Below are 19,519 nucleotides of genomic sequence, written 5' to 3' on the forward strand. Positions count from 1 at the left end.
ATAATAATCAATCTAATGAAGATGATAACATTAATAAACTAGTTGAATTAATGAATGAAAGAGAACAAAAGAATCCTGTAATTGAAGAAACTGAAAAATTCAATATAGGAACTAATAAAAATAAGAAAGAAGTCAAAATTGGCTTAACATTAAATCCGAAAGAACGATTGACCCTCATATCGACGCTTAAAGAATTCGAAGACGTGTTCTCTTGGTCATACAAGGACATGCCTAGAATAGATAAGGAAATCGCAGAACACACCCTACCACTAAATAAGTAAAACAAAATCTTCGACAATTAAAACCTGACGTCGCTTTGAAAATAAAAGAAGAGGTACAAAAACAATTAGACGCTGGTTTCATTCGTGTATGTAATTACCCAGAACGGGTAGCAAACATCGTCCCAGTCCCTGAAAAGGATGGACGAGTTCGCATGTGTGTCGACTTTAGGGACCACAAAAAGGCTAGCCCTATAGACGATTTTCCTCTACGTCATATTGACATATTGATAGATAACACGGTTGAACATGCGATATTATTCTCTACGGATGGATATGCGAGTTACAACCAAATTCTAATGGCAAAAGAAGACGAAGAAAAGACATGCTTTATTACCCCTTGGGGTACGTATTGCTATACAGTTATGTCATTTATCTAAAAAATGCAGGAGCTACATACCAAAGAATGGCTATGACTTTTTTCCATGATATGATGCATAAAGAAATATAAGTATATGTGGATGACATGATCGTGAAATCTAAAGATAGAATAGGACATATAAAAGCTTTACTCTAATTCTTCACTCGCATAAAAGGAATATAAAATGCGATTGAAGCCACAAAAATGCACCTTCGGAGTCACTTCCCGCAAGTTACTTAGATACGTAGTAAGCACACGTGATATTGAGATTGATCCTTCCAAAATAAAGGCAATTGTTGATATGCCTCCCCCTTGAACAGAAAAATAAATCAGGGGGTTCCTTGGAAAACTACAGTACATTAGTCGATTCATCAATAAGTTGACGATGACTTGTGAGCCAATATTAAAAAAACCGAAAAAAGAAGAAAAGCATGAATGGGACGATCAATGCTAAGAGGCCTTTGAGAAAGTCAAAGACTATCTCAAAAGTCTACCAGTTTTAGCACCACCAGTACCCAAACTACCTCTTAGGCTATACATTACCGTTACAAATACAGCCACATGAGCCATGTTAGCACAAGAGGTAGAAAAAGTAGAGAGTGCAATATACTATATAAGTAAAAAATTCATCCAATATGAAACAAAGTATAACACCTTGGAAAAAACAAGTTTAGCATTAGTGTGGGCACCAAAAAATTACGACATTATATGCTCCCCCACACCACTCATGTGATTTCACAACATAATCCAATAAAGTATTTATTTGAACAACCACCCATACAAGGAAGAATATCCAAATGGTTGGTAATGTTGGCCGAATTTGAACTAAAATATATTCCTGAAAAATCAATAAAAGGAAAAGTAATATCCGATTTTCTTGCTCAACATCCTATTCAAACAAGTCATGCAAAAACTACTTATCTTCCGGATGAAGAGATTCTCATGACACAAGATGACAAGTGGGTAATGTAGTTTGACGGTGCGTCCAATCAAAAAGGATGTAGTGTAGGAGTGTTACTCATAAGTCTAGAGGGAGAACATACTCCAATCTCTGCCAAACTAGACTTTGAGGCTACTAATAACGTCGTGGAATGTGAAGCGTGCATTGTTGGATTAGAAGCAGCAGTTAGCATAAGTGTGCAAAAATTAGAGGCATATGGAGATTCAAGTGATAATAAATCATATACTAAAAAAAATGGAAAATTAAAACTCCACAGTGATATTAAACAAAGCACACCTAGAGAAACTCATCGAGCATTTTGATTATATTGACTTCAAATATCTCCTAAGGGATGAGAATCAATGATCAACATTCTAGATCAGTTAAATATGATGCCATTATGTGTTAATAGAAGAAATGAACCAGCTTATTGCAATGTAATAGAGAAAACAAATGACATCGAAGGAGAAAATCCTTGGTATGATCATATCCTCCAATACATTACTCATGGCACATATCCTGAAAAATACTTCATCAAAAGACCAATGAGCTTTGAGAACGCTCACAGCCTAGTATGGTTTAGTAAATGGTCAATTATGTAAAAAGGGACCCAAGGATCAAAGCTTATTGTGTATAGACTAACGTGAATTCACGCACCTTATGGAGGATACTCACAAAGGCGTTTGTGGACCTCACATGAATGAAAAAATGCTTGCTAAAATGATCTCACGACAAAGGTACTTTTGGTCCACAACGGAACATGATTGCATACAATATTTCATAAAATGTCTAGAGTGCCAAATGTTCGCTAATTTACAACACCTCCCACCATCCGAACTATATAACCTTACTTCCCCTTGGCCTTTTTCAACTTAGGGAATTGACATAATTGGTAAAGTTTCTCCAACAGGAGCAGGAGGACATAAGTACGTACTAGTAGCCATCGATTACTTTACTAAGTGGATCGAGGCCGCTTCTTACGTTAACATCACTTCTAAACATGTCGTAAAGTTTCTCGAACAAAACATATTTTGTAGATATACTGTTCCATATGAACTAATTAGTGACCAAGGATCTCAATTCAAAGAGGAAGTTAAGACCCTCTTTGCTCGTTATAAAGTAAAACATCATCATTCGTCTCCATATAAACCACAAATGAACGGAGCAGTAGAATCGGCGAATAAAAATATAACAGTCATCATTAAGAAAATGGCAGAAAATTATAAAGACTAGCCAAACAAACTACACTTCGCCCTATGGGGTTATAGAACATCCATACGAACATCAATAGGAGTAACTCTATACTCCTTAGTTTTTGGCATGGACGCAGTTCAACCAGTTGAACTAGAAATACCATCCCTACGCATCGTACTCGAAAGTAAGCTACCGAAAGATGAATGGGTACGATCAAGGTATGAAGAGCTTTTATTTCTCAATGAACGACGATTAAAAGCTTTGCATCATGTACAAGTCTACCAACGATGCATCGCACGAACTTTAACAAACGGGTACGACCCCGTAATATTAAAGAAGGTGACTTTGTACTAAAAGAGGTTGAGGGTCCACCAACCAATCCAAAAGGGAATTTCAAACCTAATTGGATAGGACCATATCGTGTAATTGAAATTCTATCAGGAGGAGCCGTTTGATTAATGGATATTGGTGGCGATGAAATCCGTCAACTAATAAACATTGATCGACTTAAAAAGTATTACATATAAAAATCCGGATAAACTCGTTCATTCATAATTAATAATCATATTCCTTAGCATTCAAATAAAGATTCTAAGTGTTATGTACTTTACCAAATCACACAGTAAAGCTCATAACACTTGGGGGGGGGGTAGTCATAAAAATATATATCATTCAAAGTGTTTAGATTTTTTCGAATTTTATGAAAAAAAACTCTTTACACTTGGGAGGGGTAAATGATTAAAAAATAAATTTCAACGCTCGTAGCACAGGTGTCGCGCGCAACTAAATGAGATGTGCGCGGATATCACGCTCAATAGAATAAGTTGCGCGCGACAGGCACGCGCAACCTTGGATGTTGTGCGCTCCACCTGATGACGAACTACGAACCCATGACTTTTTCCTTGAATAAATATTAATTTTTTACTAGCGATTAAATTAAGGGAGTTTCCAAGCATTTATGTGTACTAGAAAAACAACAAATTTAAGCTTTGATTTAAATTATTTAAACAAATTTTGATTAATTTTTCATTTAATTTCTACAAAAGGATTAAAGAAAAATACTAAATAAAAATAATATAACTTCGCAAAGAACTACGCAAAGATCTGATTTCGTAATACGAATACGTAGGCATTCTTTTTGATTTTGTCATATAAATAAAAAAAGAGCTCATTTTTATTCCAAACAAAATTCAAAAGACATCATAAAACTAGATAATAAATAAATAAAAAAACATAGTAGTGATTACACTTTATCAAAAAAAACTTAAACTACTAATATTGTGTAACACCCTAAGGTTTTACTATATCCTCAATCGTCACAGTCGAAGAAGGAGTAGTTTCCATTGCAGTACTCTCAGCAACCATATAGTTTTTTTACCCAAACATTGTTTTTCAACTAATATTACTCTACAAATGGCCTTCTTGATATAGCTGAGGATTTGCAAACTCCAATTATTTTGGGTAGACCATTCCTTAACACTGCAGAAACAATTATAGATGTGAAATGTGGTACACTGACACTATCAGTAGGGGACGATAAAATTATTTTTAATTTGAATAATACCCCTAAAAGCCCCATGACTGAGGAGAATTGCTTTAGTGTTAATGTGGTTGATAATTGTTCTAATAAGACCCAAGCTTTTGGCAAGCTTTTGGTAAAGATCCCTTGGAGGCGGTATCTTGTGTTGCATCTTCTATAGACGAAATTGAAAAATGGCAAAAAGAAGTTGATGCAATAGAAAGAGCCCTTTACTGTGTGGGTCTTCGCTTTGAAGATGAGAAGGTGGAGACAAATAAGCAAGCTGCTAAAACTGAGCCTATAGTGAGAGTTCCACCATATCAAGTTGCAATTGCTCAATCTAATGACAACTTGAGGCAACCAACGGTCAAAAAGAGGTCTCTTGTGAGTAGTAGAGAAGAACCACCAGTTTATGCCAAGGAGGATCCACCCGATAAGGTGAATTGGCGTCCCATAGGGCATGTCAAGAAGCTGCGTCCTAACTTCTCATCTCGTTGTAAGTAGGGTGAGGAACCACCCGACCGGGTGAGGAACCACCCGACCAAGCAGTAGGCCAAGGGTCCTAACTTCTCATCTCGTTGTAAGAGGGTCGTGCGGGACCTAGATAAACTAGTGCTTTGCGGGAGGCAACTCGTATTTTCGTGCTTTTTATTCTAGCTTTCTTTCTTTCTTTTTCTTGTGAGAGGAGGGAGTTTAATGAGTTTATTGAGTTTTTGTACAAGTTTGAAGAAAAAGAGTTAGCCAATTTTGGAGAAAAAAGAAGTAGATACTCGTACAAATAGTCCTGTAACGCGCCCAACTAGGCGAAGCTCCGCCCGACCGGGCGTGAGAGCTACGTTAGAAAATCCCCATTTCTCGCGCCGATCGGGCAAAGGCGCGCCCAACCGGGCGCGAGATTTGACGAGTACAGAACTACTTTCTCGCTCGATCGGGCGAGGCGCGCCCGACCGAGCGCGAGAGTTGAAGAAAAATTTAAGATTAAATCGCTCGATCGGGCGAAGCGCCGCTCGATCGGGCGCATGAGTGATGGTTTTCGAAGAAGTTGCATTGCCCGACCGGGCAAAGGGGCGCCCAACCGGGTGCGAGAAGAGGATCGTTTTAATCTTCAGATCACCCGACCGGGTGGTGTGGCGCCCGACCGGTAGCGAGCCCATCCGTCCCCTTTTATCTTCTTCTTTCTTCCTTCTACTTCTTCCTCCTTCTTTCTTTTCCCATCTTTTTCTCTTTCCTCCATTATTTCTCTCTCTAAAAACTCAATTTCCTCTACCTTCTCTCTAAGATTTCTCCTTCATTTCTCACCCAAATTCAAATATAATTACATATTCTTACTCCTCTCTTCATCCTCTACATTTCTACACCAAAATACCCCAAATTCCAATAAAAAATTCTCATACCCATTTTTTTTGTCTATATGGCATCAAAGAGGGCAAGATCGATTATTGGGAGGAGCTCTAGTTTGAGCCAGCATTAGGATCCAGAATTGCAACTACCACAATGGCCAACCATCCGAATTGCAACTCCGGAGCAAAAGGAACGGCTCAAAAAGCTCTATGAGCGTGAGGTAATCCCTTCACCGTGGTTACACTGCCCTACTCTCGAGTCTTTAGGCTTATTTGATTATGTTAGACGATTCATGAGCCATATAGGAATGAAAAAATTTGTTGATATGCACTATCCTATGTATTGTGAATTGACATGTGAATTTCTTTCATTTCTAAATGTTGTAAATAGTAAAAATGGGCCAAATTTTTTTTTTAGGTTGAACAATAGGAATATTAGTTTCACTTATGTTGAATTCTGTAAATTATTTGATTTGGAATCTGAATTACCTCACCATTGGCATGCTGAATATAAAATGGACGATGTTTACCGTGTTTTAACTGGTCTGCCGGCCCCTAGCACCCAACATGCTAGTGCTCGACCTATCCATCACCCCGTTCCTAAACTATGGCAAAGATTTTCGGGTGTATGCTTTTTAGGTAGGAACGAACCACATAACGCCCAAACTAACGAACTAGCTGTAATTGGACATTATGTGTTTGGGTATGGTAAATTGAACATGGGTAGATATATTATTCACCACCTTAGTAGACATGCCACGGCTAGTAACACGGCTAGTACCCCTATTAGGTTCGAAAGCCTAGTTACTAGGATAGCAATAAAGAAGGCAGGGTTTGTTGAGAGTAGGCCTCACGGTCTCACTAACTGTGGGCCGGACACTTATATGAACCTTAGGCACCTTGAGGACTTGGGTTGGGTGAGATTGGATGGCCAACGAATCCTCCACTGGTGTGTTAGGATAGGAGATGAACAACCCTTGCCTATCTTTTCCCTGCCTAACCCCGACTTGACCTCCTTTCCCCCTGGGCAAGACTTTTACACATATGACATGCTAGTTTCCCACGCCTAGGGGCAAGAACAGCCAGTTCCACCACCCCTAAGTGTGGTGAATGTTTCTCGGAGGCCAGCAAGGTGATCCGCCTACTGCTTGGATTTGACTATCATGTCATCGATGTACGCCTCTACATTCCTCCCAATCTGGTTAATGAAAACTATATTAATCATTCGTTGGAAAGTAGCAGGCGTATTCTTCAAGCCAAACGACATCACGGTGTAGCAGAATAACCCCTGATTAGTGACGAATCCCGTCTTTTCTTGATCCTTTTTCCACAAGGGAATCTGATGAAAGCCTAAGTAGGCATCCATAAAGCTCATCAGGGCATGTCCGGCTGTAGAGTCAACCAGACTGTCGATCTTTGGAAGTGGATAACTATCCTTCGGACATGCTCTGTTCAAGTCAGTGTAATCAACACACATGCGCCAGGTGTCATTTGGCTTCTTCACAAGCACAAAATTCGCAACCCAGTTAGGGAATTTACATGGCCGAATGAACCCATCGTCTAACAGCATTTTAACCTTGGCAGCTGCCGCCTGACTTCTCTCCTCGCCGTGATTTCTTTTTTTTTGCCGAATGGGCTTCTTTTTTGGATCCACGGCAAGTTTGTGGACAACAAGATCCGGGCTAATGCTTGGCATCTCTTCTACTTCAAAGGAAAAACTGTCCTTGAATTCTTTCAGCATATGGTGCAAGTCGGCAGACATCTTCCCAAAAGTAATTGTCCCCACCTTAACAATTCACTCTGGACGGCTGTAGTCCAGAGGGATATCAATATGCTCACTAGCCGGCTGGGGACGGAGGTCCTCTGACCGTTCCCCGGTCAGTGATTGCTATTGTTTTTCTTTCTTGACCACCACCAGCTGATCAGTCTTTCTTTCCTTTACGGCTGGTCGGGCCGGATAGTCATCCTTAATATCATCAAGGTCTATTGGCTCCTTCCCTTGTTCGGCTGCTGCAGCCGCGGGTTTGACGTCTAAGAGATAACATTCTCTAGTCGTCTTCTTATCTCAATTTAGGGAGTCAACAGAGCCATCATCCCTCTCATACTTAAGCAGCATGAGAGATGGGATATAATGACGACCTTGCACTTGTTCATAGTGGGTCGGCCAAGAATGAGGTTATAGGCGGTCAGCTCTTCGACCACCAAAAACCGAACGGTCATGTGCTACCCTTTTCCCTTTTCTCCCTGCCGAACAAGGAGATCTATCCGTCCGATTGGGTGCACCACTGCTCCCCCAAACCCAATAAGGGGATGGGAGACATCATGCATGCTATCCAGCTTATATTTGAGCTTGGAAAGGCACTTGTAGCAGATGATGTTAGAGTAGCTACCCGTGTCAATTAAAATGCGACCAACCAGTACCGGATGTGCCAAGATTCGCTTTGGAAGTCACTTTGAACTTCACATAGGACTTTAGTACTCCTTTGTCGGCCAGACGGTCAAGTGTCCGGTTGAGGCTGTAACAGTCGTTAGTGTCATGGCCGACATCCTCATGATAGTGGCAGTGTTTGTTTTTATTCCGATTTTCAGCAAAACCTTTCATTGGATTCGGCTTCTCTAAGGTCAGCCGATCCTTTATCTACATGAGGATGGAGTAGTTGTCCTTTTTTTTTTTTTTTTGAAAACCATGGAGTAGTTGTCCTTGTTAAACTCATACCTTGGAACTTACGGTTTAAATTCCTTCTTCTTTTTCTAGGCCGGCTGATCAGAGTTATGAACTGCCCATATCTCTTTTTTCCTCCTACTCTCTTCAGGCTTTTGAGCCGGCTAAGCAGGCCGACTCTCCTTCTGCTTGTCAGATCTTTTAGAGTCCAACTGTTTATTTGAGGAGCAGAGTTTGGTCGCTTGTATATAGGCTTCCGCCTCCATCAGGGCTCCTTGGAGGGTAAAGATTTACTTGAAGACGAGGTCAAACTTGGCTAAATCTCCTGGTGAGAGCGCCTTTTACGATTGCTAGCTTAACTATGTGGAGGAGCCCGTTGAGGAGGGAAAAACTGACTTCTTTCTGGATGAAAGGTGTCATGGCCCTAAGAATTGCGTGCTGGATTCCAGCTGACGTAAGGATACAAGGAAGTTGGATCTCACTGCTGTGGGGCAGAAGTTCTATGGCTTTGGTCAAGGCTACAAGCTGGTTTCGCCAGTTAAGGGTTCCAAGTTGTCACTCCTCCTGCTGGTCATGTTGCCGTCTTTGCTTCTCAACTGGACTTAGGGTTGAGATTCCCTCTTGACCTTACTTTGGATAAGGTCTTTCGGGCTTTTAACCTTTGCATTGCTTTATTGCATCCTGCTTCTCTACACACTTTGATATGCTTATTGTGGTTCCTGCGCTTTCGGAGGTATCTAGAATCACTACATCTGTTCAAATCTCTGATGAGCCTTAAAAGGTCATCTTCTGGTTCTGAGTCTGGGTGGTGTGACATGGCTCCCAAAGAGGGTCGAGTTTTATCTTATCCTAAACTTAGGCATTTTAGGGACTGGACAGGCAAGTTTTTGGGTTGCAATGCCTTCCTCTTTTGCTGTGCCACGCAATTTCAGGGAGATTCGCATTAACATGACTAGAGTTACCGTTTCCCCCGCTAAGGCTGCTCGCGAGACAGATGCTTTTGACATGCTGTAGGGAGCGGGCACAGGTGATGCCAAGTTTCCCAAGTTTTGGCTGCCTAACTCCTTGTACATTGTGGGAAACGCGTAGCTTTCAGCTATGCGCTTGTGTTCTACCCATAAGCCAGGTAAGCTTTGTTTTTTGTTCTGCCTTTTGTTTGTAAGAGTTTTTTTTTTCTCTACTATGCTCTTATGCCCTTTATTTTGTCTCTTTTGCTGCTTGACTTTCAAGTTATGACAAGTTGGATAGGGGCATTCTTGGATTGAAGGACAACTGGAAGGACCCCCATACAGCTACCCCTAATAATCCTCCTGAGCTTTTTGAGACTCTGTAGGTTCATGCTGGCTCTTTGAAGGGTGAAGTTCGTTTAGCCCCAGCTGAGCTGAGGGTTGTCTTTGGGACAGTGACTGCTGCTGATCGTGTAGGGTCTAGTCGTGCTGACGCTGAGCCTTCCACTTCCACTGTTGGGGGTCGGCGGGAAACGCGTCCTGCACCCAGGGAGGTTACTTCAGGGTCTGAGGTATTAGTGGCGTAGGGTGCTTCTCCTGAGAAGCGTTCTGCTGTGGCTTTCGGCCGGGTGGCACCTCAGATTTCTGCGGTAAATGAACCACTGAATCAAGCTTTCGATTATTCCAAAAATAATGCTAACGACTTTGTTGACAACATTCTTAAGTTTCCCGCTGAGGAGGCTGAGACTACTGTTGTGGTGGGTGAGAAACCCGCAAATTCTACCGAGCATGTTCTGCTCTTTTCTCCCAGCATTAGTACTACTGTTGCTGCTAAGGACGCAACAGGTCCTTTTACTGAGGCTTTTGATTTTCATCTCCCAGACGAGACTATTATGGGGCTACCAAGGATTTTACCTCGCCCTTCTAGGTTGCGAGGTCGCTTGCGAAGCGCTTACAAGTGAGGGCACTCTTAGCCTGGGGGTTCACACAAGCAGGATCATCCAGTTAGTAATGTGGAGGATGATTTTGTGGTCTCCCCCTCAGCCGATGCTAACCAGTCCATTGCTACAAAGGCTCGTATTTCCTCTGCTCTTGATCCCTTCGCTTCTCACTCTGCCAACACTAGGCTTCTTGGTGAGAACACTGCTAAGGAGACTGGCACCCAGAACTCTAATGAGCTTAATCGCTGTGTTCACCAGTTCTTAGGTGATGCGTTAGAGAACCCACTTTCTGCGACCTCGATCTCTGTTGGGGGCACTTTTCGTCCTACTGGACCTATAGAGTTTGGGGAGGTTCCCATTGATGCTTCTCTTCGCCATCTGCTGTGTCATGTTGTAGCCGAGAACCCTCTGTTCCGCCCTTTAATGAATGTTAGGGCTAACGAGTCCTTGTTTGTGGACAACCCACACAGTGGTGGCACCTTGGGTTACCGCCTTACTCAAGGCATTTGTCTCCCAGCGGACTATACTAGCAGCTCAACCAGTCTCCCTGCTGCAACTGCGTGCCATGATCTGTAGAAGGTTAGCTTTTTATATCTCTAGCTTTTTCTTCTTGTTTTTGTTTCCTCCTTCTGCTTATTTTTCTTATTTTTGCCTTAGGATATTTTTATTGCTTCGCTTATCTGTTTCAGCTTATTTTCCTTTTCTTTTTGCCTTAGCTTATTTTCATCCTTCTATTTGTTTGCAGCTTACCAAGTCTGTTGGCGACTTGGCTAATGCCTTGCTTATAGTGGAGAAGGAGTACCAAAACCAAGGCCTGATCCTTACTCAGAAGGATAAAGAGATTCAGCAGGCTCGCTCTGAGAGGGATGCAATGGCTAGTGAGGTGACTCCCCTGAGAGAAAAGGCGAATGCCTTGAAACTTCAACTGGGAGAATTCCAACTCACCAAGACGAAGCTGGCGGACTGCGACGAACAGCTGGGAACTTCTTAGGCTAGGGTGCAAGCGTTGGAGGCTGAGATGGATGATCTGCAGGTTGGACGGGAGAATGAGCTTGAAGCTGCTAGAAAGGAGGCACTTAAGTCTTTTGTGCTTTCTTCTGCTTTTACCAAGCTGTTCGTTGATCGCCATGATGGTGGTTAGGAGGTCGCAGCCCGCTGTGTAAGCGGGCTCTATAGTGGGGGTGAGGAGCAGCAGGCTCGTTTCAACGCCTTTTGGGCTAAGGTTAAGGGTGCTGGGGAAGCTAGCCTTTTTAATTTGCTTGCTGACCATCCTCGGGTTGCCAACTGCAAGGTCCCCAATTATGCCGTGTTGAATTTGGAGGTGCCTTTATATGCTGATATTGCTGCCGCCATTGGAGTGGAGACTTTAGCTGCTGAGCAATAAAGGTTTTGGCAGCTGTCTCCCCCTTCTTCTAGCGGTTCATCAGAGTTTCCCTCACCTAGGTCTGTACTCATTAGGTAAATTTTGTTGTTGTCTTTGGGGTGTATAGCCGCCAAAGATTGTATTTTCAGCGTGCTTTTCCATAACACTTTATTTTCTGACTGCTGGGATTGTCCAGCTTAACTTGAATTCTATGTTTTTCTAACTATTCTGCTGAATGTTTCCTAATCCTAGTGGATGGGGGTTCAGCTTTGTGAATGTTGTATTTTCCCTGCTGAATGTTTACTCTGTCTTGGTGGACAGAGGTTCTGCTTGTTAGTATATGCGTTTGATAACTTCTCTGTTATTTTTCTTTTTGCTTATCTCGCTGCCTGTATGCTCGTTCAGACATGCTGCTAGGCCATGGTGTGGTTGCACCTAAACCTTAGCTCAGCAGCCCCTTTGTTGTACCAGGTGAGGCCTCGTAGGTTGGGTTTTCTTGTTTCTCTTACTCTTACTGTTTCATTGACTTTGTTTCCTGACTTGGCTGTATAGGGCTTTCTTATCCTTTGGCCTTATATTGCGCTCAACAGGAACCTGTCGAATTTTATGCCTTTCATCTTATTTATGATAAAGGCTTATACGATGTGTCCTCTACTTAGTTTTCGTAGAGACTTGCTTGCATATCTTTTACCTAGCTTGGCTATATTTTGTGTGTACGCCGCTCAGCCTATATTGCTGTGACTTATTCATGTCATCCAGCTTGTTTTTGCTGTGACTTATTTATGTCGTTCAGCTTGTTTTGCTGTGACTTTTTTACGTCGTTCAGCTTTTTGGCTACTTGTTTTTATAACGTTCAGCTTGTTTTACTGCGACTTGTTTACGTCGTTCAACTTGTTTTGCTACGACTTGTTTATGTCGTTCAGCTTGTTTTGATGCGACTTATTATTTTATGCATCTTACTTATCTTTGTAAGAGCTTATTGCTAGTCTACCTCCTTTCTCCCCCACAAAAGAGGTGGTTCCCCGTTTTACTTTGAGCAGGCAAGTTGAACTTAGGCAAGTGCGCTCTCCTTTTCCTAATGATGTCTTGCTACATCTTATTGTGATGTTTTTAGCCTTTCATATTTCTATGGCATTTTCTGCATGTTAGTGTGCAATGCTAAAGCATAACTCAACAGATAAACATGTTTGAACATGATCATATGGCATATGCCTCACGTAGAGGCTCGTATTTCATTGAATTCAAATGGCTTAAGTTGCCTTGATTAACATAACATAATTTTAAACAGTGTTTTTTCGTAACTTAAACAAAGTTTTTTGATTTCTACTTAGCCATTTATCTTTTAAAGAAAATATTTCTTTAGCACATCTGTGTTGAAACTATTCCTTAAGACCTAACCTTCTTGATCTGCGAGGAGGAAGGTGCCTGGCCCTACTTACTCATGGATTATGAAAGGGCCTTCCCAGTTGGCTGACAGCTTTCCATGCTGGTTTCCTCTCCCTATTGTTGCTGTCCTTCTGAGAACCAAGTCTCCAAGCAACAGTTCTCGGTGCTTGACTCTCTTGTTAAAGGCCTTTGAAATGCTGCTTTTTTGGGCTGCTAGCTTAAGAACGGCTTTCATCCGCATCTCTAGCAGGAAATCCAACTCCTCCAGCAGGAACTTCTCATTCTCCTGCTGCTCATAGTGCTGGATTCTCAGGCTGGGGATTTGCACCTCAACTGGAGCTGCTGCGTCTGCCCCATAAGCTAGGGTGAAGGGACTTTTTCCAATAGACTCCTTCTCTATCATTCTGTTTGCCCATAATACCTCTGGGACTAGGTCAGCCCAGAGGCCTTTATGTTCTTTTAACTTCCATTGCAAGGCTGTAAGGATCAACTTGTTTGTTGCTTTTGCTTGGCCGTTGCTCTGCGGGTGGCAGACTGAGGCACTTGCATATTTTGTGCCCATCTCTTCCAAGTAATGATGGTGTCGCAGTCAAACTGGCACTGACAGGCTAAAGTCATAATCACCTAATCAAAAATAATACCTAAATCCACTAACTATGCAAATAGGGAAGAAGGGTCGAACCACAGGGAAACAAGTCATTTTATTCCTAATTAATCAATATAATCTAGATTATCAAGTAACCAAATTGTTCTTATAAAAGGGAACTAAACTACTAAGAGTGAAAGTGGGAAGAAATAAAAGTAGAAGGAAAATCAATGAATAAAGGACCTAGGGTATAGGTTAACTAATAAATAACATTCCAGGGTAAAACATAACAATCAATCATCAATACATCAATTAATCAGATCATAAAGGGCTTTCACTACGTATTACAATCAAAGAGTTAATTTACCAGTGTTAAATCTCATCTCTCGAATCTCGACTTAACCATTTATGGATCCCCACAAACCCTAGAAAGAGAACTACTCACACATAATTGAATCTAAACTAATCAAAGCAATTAAATAAGTCATGATGAATTAAAGAAATAAAATTACTGAAATTAATAGAGAAGAAATTATTCCCAAAATTAACGGAAATAATGAGTTGAATCAAGAACAAAGTATAAAGTTATAGAGGGTGAAAATTAAGCTAAGTAGAGATAGAAAGTCAAAGAGAAGAGGTCCTCCAACTTAAAACACTAAAACGTACTTATAAAAAACTCTTCAATAATCGTCATTAAAACTAAGTAAATCGCCGACATCATCTCCCCAGAAACACGCGCCCGATCGGGCCCGCCTTTTTCTTCGACTTCTGAATCTGGGCAACCGCCCGATCGAGCCAAAGGTTGCCCGATCGGGCCCGGCCATGCTTGGACTTGGATTGGGCTTTACTTCTTAGCCCACTCCGAACTTCCATTTTGCGGCTTGATCACTCGGTGTCCAATGCTCGGTATTTCAGATGTCGAGCCCTTTATCACCGGCTCGATGACTCTAATCGGCCCTTGGCTATGAAAAGTGGTCGTGCTCCTCCAATGCTAATAGTTGTTCCATAAAATCCCAAGAAAGTGCTCCAAAAGTGCAATTCCCTACAAAACTCAACCAAAACTACGAAAACACTAGAAAACACCAATTAGTAATAAAAGTGGATCTAAAGAGCCAAAAACACTACCAATTATTACCAAGGGACGGGGGTAAAATACTATATAAAATAGAAATATCAAACTCCCCCAAGCCAAACCCTTGCTTGTCCCTAAGCAAGACAACGAATCAAAACAAACCATGACTTCACCCCAAATCAAATAAAAAATCCACAATATAACTCAAGTCCAATCCAACAAACATGCATCAAAGTCAATCACTCAAATCCATTCGACTTCCTATCTTCCCTAACAATTGTCAAGTGGAGCAAACCACAAGAGCATATAGAATTCAAGACTAGTGCTCACGCACTCAACTCTCATTTATGTGGCGAGTAAAGAATGTACTCGATCGCTCTCCCATCACCCCTTTATTGTGAACAATGCCCTCCGAACTCACGCACTCATGTGTTTAAAGAGAATAGCACTCAACCTAGATAGTCGACTCAGAATACATCAAGTCATCCTTTGCATTGATAAACAACTACTTTCACATCTACACAATTCTATGCACAAAGGTCGGAAGGTCTTCAGAGCTTGTAATGTAAGGCTAGGGTAAAAGGTAAGAAATATTTGGGAAAATGTGAGAGTAAAGCCATGCTCAAGGAAGCCATATCCTAATAAAACCCAAGGTCAAAAACAAGTAATGACCAAATCATCTCCAATCACAACTTAACTCCAAAAAAGTTCACCAAAAAACCAAATTTACATCTCACATAACCACCATCACTTACAAATTCACTCACAAAAATATGATTTTATAGAATTAGAGTGAATAAACAAACTTTGAACTCATTCTTTTTTTTGCTTTGAAATTTTTTCTCTTTTTTTTTTCATTGAGCAACCTTCACATAGAACATTTGAACATTTGAAACAATTTTTTCTTTTGAACATTTGAACATTTGAACTCATTCTTTTGCTTTTTTTTTTCTTTTTATCTCACATTTGAATTTTCAACTTTGAAACATAAATTATCAACATTTTTTTTCCAACCACAATATCAAAAGAACAATCACTCTTCTTTATTCCCACATTGTGCAAATAATATGCACACCACAGCTCCCCCACCTCACTAACTAATAGCTCCCCCAAGCCAAGCTTGGTACTAGCAACCAATGGGGCTCAAATAGGCTTGTAATGTGGCTAAACAAATAATGAAAGGGCACAAGCAACAACATGGGTAGCAAGAAGGGAACAAATGTATCTAAATCGTCTTAAAGCTACCTTAAAGAATGAACGCCTTCGTCCTCCTCATTGTGCATAATAGTGAATCATATAAAACATTACTCACAGTCACAAATCAATACTCAAATTCATTAATATACCAGGAACTAACACACATTCCTTACCAAATCAACTAGTCAAGCACTATATTCACAAGTAGTTGAACAAAATTGACGCATGTTAAGGTCCAAGGAAATCAAACATCAAATCATGACCAACTAATCCACAATGTTCATCATCAATAACCAAGAGTCAAAACAATTTTTTTAAGGGGCACAGGGAAGCATGATTCATTTTCTTCATTGGAACGTATTTTTGTGTTTGTTTTTTTTTATTTTTTTTGTTTGTTTTTTCAAAAGCAATAAAACTACTCTAAAAAAATAATAGAAAATCTATACTGGAAAGCAATAAAAAGAAGAAAAGAGAGAGAGTAATACCATATATACAAGATTATCTCCCCCCAAGCCAAATAAAGCAATGCCCTCATTGACTTAGAAGTGTAGCTAGGACTAGCTACTCCTCGTCATCATCCTCATCCTCCTCCATCCTAGCATAACCACAACCATGGCTAGAGCCAACGCCACCATGACCCGAACCACCTGCAAAATAGTTAGGGTCCACATTCTCCCCAAGCCCACCAAAAGGGACATTGGCCCCATAACCATGGACTGAAGAATAGACCACATAACTACCAAAAGCATCGGGGGTCGAATACCCTCCTTGGGGGTATTGAAACCAATCAGGAACAAGAGCCTCGGGGGGAATAGCCCCTTGGCATGCAAAATCATCATACATGGAGTATAAATCCATCCATAGGTTTCTCTCCACGTGGCCAACCTGTCTATCTAGAGAACCTACTCTAGAGTCAAGGTTTTGAACTAAACCCTCTACCCTTCCTTGCCCCCTCTCGATCCTATCAAGTTAGCTCCTAAAAGCCGAAAAGTCATATGGTACATTGGGATATCATGCATGAAGGGTTGGGTTTGTGGAGGAGGTTGGAATTGGGGTTGTGGTTGAGGTGGTGAGTGGTGAGCCTCTCGAGCCTCTCCTTGGTTACCTAGTTCAAAGGTGTAGGTGGACTTACCCTTATCGAACTTGGTCAAGTTTGGGTTAGGCAATGTGAAGGCTTGATCCCTCCTACCCGACTCTCTTTGAATTATCCACCACATCTCACTAGGTTGAGTCACGCTATGGGTAGGTTGGATCCAGTTGAGGCCTCCTAGGTATGTTAGGTCCATAAGGGTAGGGCCATCTACTCTCCTATGGTCATTGGGTGTAAAACCCATCAATTTCACCGCAATGTGGGTGGCTAACCCACCAAAGTAGATAGGGGTCCTAGCTCTACCGGCCTCGGCCGCCTTAGCACTTCTTTGGAAGTGTTGATCCATCCTAAGTGGGATGTTTAGCTTCTCAATCCTAGGAATCATGTAGGTGCCCAATAATTCTAACTCATCCCTCCTCACATTTACCGGTTCATTGGTGAGGCTAACAAATCTTTGCCAAAATTTTGGCACGGGATGTTGAATCCAAGTTCCCTTGGCATGTTGGAGGCTCTCTAACACATTCCCAGTTAAAGCTAAGTAGACTTTTGCACAATAATCCCTAGGTGGCTCCGTGGGCCTATCGGATTTTAGCTCAAAAAGTTTACCAAAATCTTTCAAGGACATTCTCACATCATTGTTAAGTAGACGGAATTGAACATGATAAACAGATGCACTAGACTTAATCAAATTAAACGTAGAAATAAATTCCACAGTCAAGTAATCATAAGTGTCATAATGCAAGTTAAATAACCCACTCATTCTAATTCCCTTAAACAATTTTTCAACTTGTTTGTTAATTCCTAGTCTAGACAAGGTAGGGTGATGAACAAATCGAGTAGGAATTACCTGTCTCTCGACGAGGTTGAGCATCCTAGTCTTTTGCTCCATGCTTGTTACCACCACCTCGCTCCATCCCGGAATTTGAAGTTTCGGGTCGACCGTGGGTGTTGGTTGTTGCCTTGAGTGCTCACCCCTTTGAGTCCTTGATCTCTTGAATGCCATTTAAGTTGATTTCTTGACAAATTGAAGCTTTCACTCTCTTAGGGTTTCCTGAAAATTTGAGAAAAACTAGTGAAAATTAGATGGAGAATGTAGAGGCAAATGAGAGGATGAAGAATATGTAAAAATTTTGAGTTTTGATAGGAGAATTTGGAAGATCTTGAGTAGAAAAGAGAGGTTGAAGGTGTTTTAATGGAGTTTAGAGAGAGAAAGAGTGAATGAAAGAGATGAAATAAGGAGGAAAGTGAAAAGAAATGGGGGAGAAAGGTTAAGCAAACCCGGGTAAAAAGGCGCGCCCGATCGGGCGAAGCTTCAGATTTTTAGATTGCAAGTTGCGCGCCCGATCGGGCGCGAGGGGACATCGATTTTCGCTCGATCCCCTCGCCCGATTGGGCGAGCTTCGCCCGGGATATATTTTTAGGTCACTCGATTTCTCAAATTTTGCACCCGATCGGGCGAATTTCCTTCAATTTCTTCCTTTACTTGCGCGCCCGATCGGGCGAATTTCACACCAGAAATTTAGCTAACTTGCGCGCCCGATCGAGCGTGCCTACCCGATCGGGCGAATTGAAGCTCAAATTGAACTTCATTCTCGCGCCCGATCGGGCGAGGTCCGCCCGACTGGGCCCCTGCCCAACTCGGAACACTCATTCTTTTTTTTACTTTTTTCTCTTTAAATCCCCTTATTTGTTGATTCGAAACCTGCACAAACACACTTTGAAAAGGAAAATTACACTCTCCTCACCTCTCTAAAAAAAATTAAAAATAAAAAGAACGAAATATTAGTCTAGAAAGCATGAAATACGGGTTGCCTCCTGCAAAGCGCTGGTTTATCTAGGTCTCGCACGACCCTCTTACCACAATATTTCTCAAGATGAACCGGAATTGATTAGGTGAAGTAATTCAACCGCACCAATCGTGTCCCCTTCATGGTATAGCTTACGTCTTTGACCATTTACCTTGAACTCATTACCATGCTCATCGATTAATTCCACATAACCAAATTTATTAGCCCTTTTAACAGTAAAGGACCCGATCACCTTGACATTAACTTTCCTGGGAAAAGTTTAAGTCTAGAGCTGAACAACAAAACCTTGTCACCCTCTTTGAACTCTCTCGGAAGGATCATCTTGTCGTGCCATCTCTTAGTCTTCTCTTTGTAGACACGTGCACTGTTATAGGCCGTTAACCTAAACTCATCGAGTTGGTTAAGTTAAAGTAGCCTCTTTTCTCTCGCAAGCTTAGCATCCAAATTGAGCTCCTTAACAGCCCAATATGCCTTGTACTCTAATTCTACCGGGAGGTGACATGCTTTACCATACACAAGTCTATAAGGAGTAGTACCTATTGGGGTCTTAAATGCAGTTATGTATGCTCAAAGGGTGTCATCCAACTTATCACTCCAATCTTTCCTTGATTTTGCTACCACCTTCTCTAGAATGGCCTTGATCTCACGGTTAGAAACTTCAACTTGGCCACTAGTTTGGGGAAGGTAGGCTAAACCTGTCCTATGGTATACACCATACTTCTTGAGAAAGGTGTCTAACTTTCGCTCATGATCCTCCATCACTGATTATAGCTCTAGGTACTCCAAACCTTGGAAAGATGGTTTTCTTGAAAAGTCTATGGACCACCTTGGCATC

The 19,519-nt window shown here is 41.5% G+C and overlaps 1 protein-coding gene across 1 annotated transcript; it reads right to left on the reverse strand.

Annotated features, from left to right (window-relative positions):
- Positions 1-12,980: 12,980 nt before the first annotated feature.
- LOC145566536 (uncharacterized) lies at positions 12,981-13,334 on the reverse strand. The gene has a single exon (XM_081625924.1). The coding sequence runs from the start codon at positions 13,332-13,334 to the stop codon at positions 12,981-12,983; it is 354 nt and encodes a 117-aa protein (XP_081482050.1).
- Positions 13,335-19,519: the final 6,185 nt, after the last annotated feature.

The sequence above is a fragment of the Chenopodium album genome, chromosome 11 (assembly GCF_948465745.1).
Source record: "Chenopodium album chromosome 11, dcCheAlbu1.1, whole genome shotgun sequence".
Classification (NCBI taxonomy): domain Eukaryota; kingdom Viridiplantae; phylum Streptophyta; class Magnoliopsida; order Caryophyllales; family Amaranthaceae; genus Chenopodium; species Chenopodium album.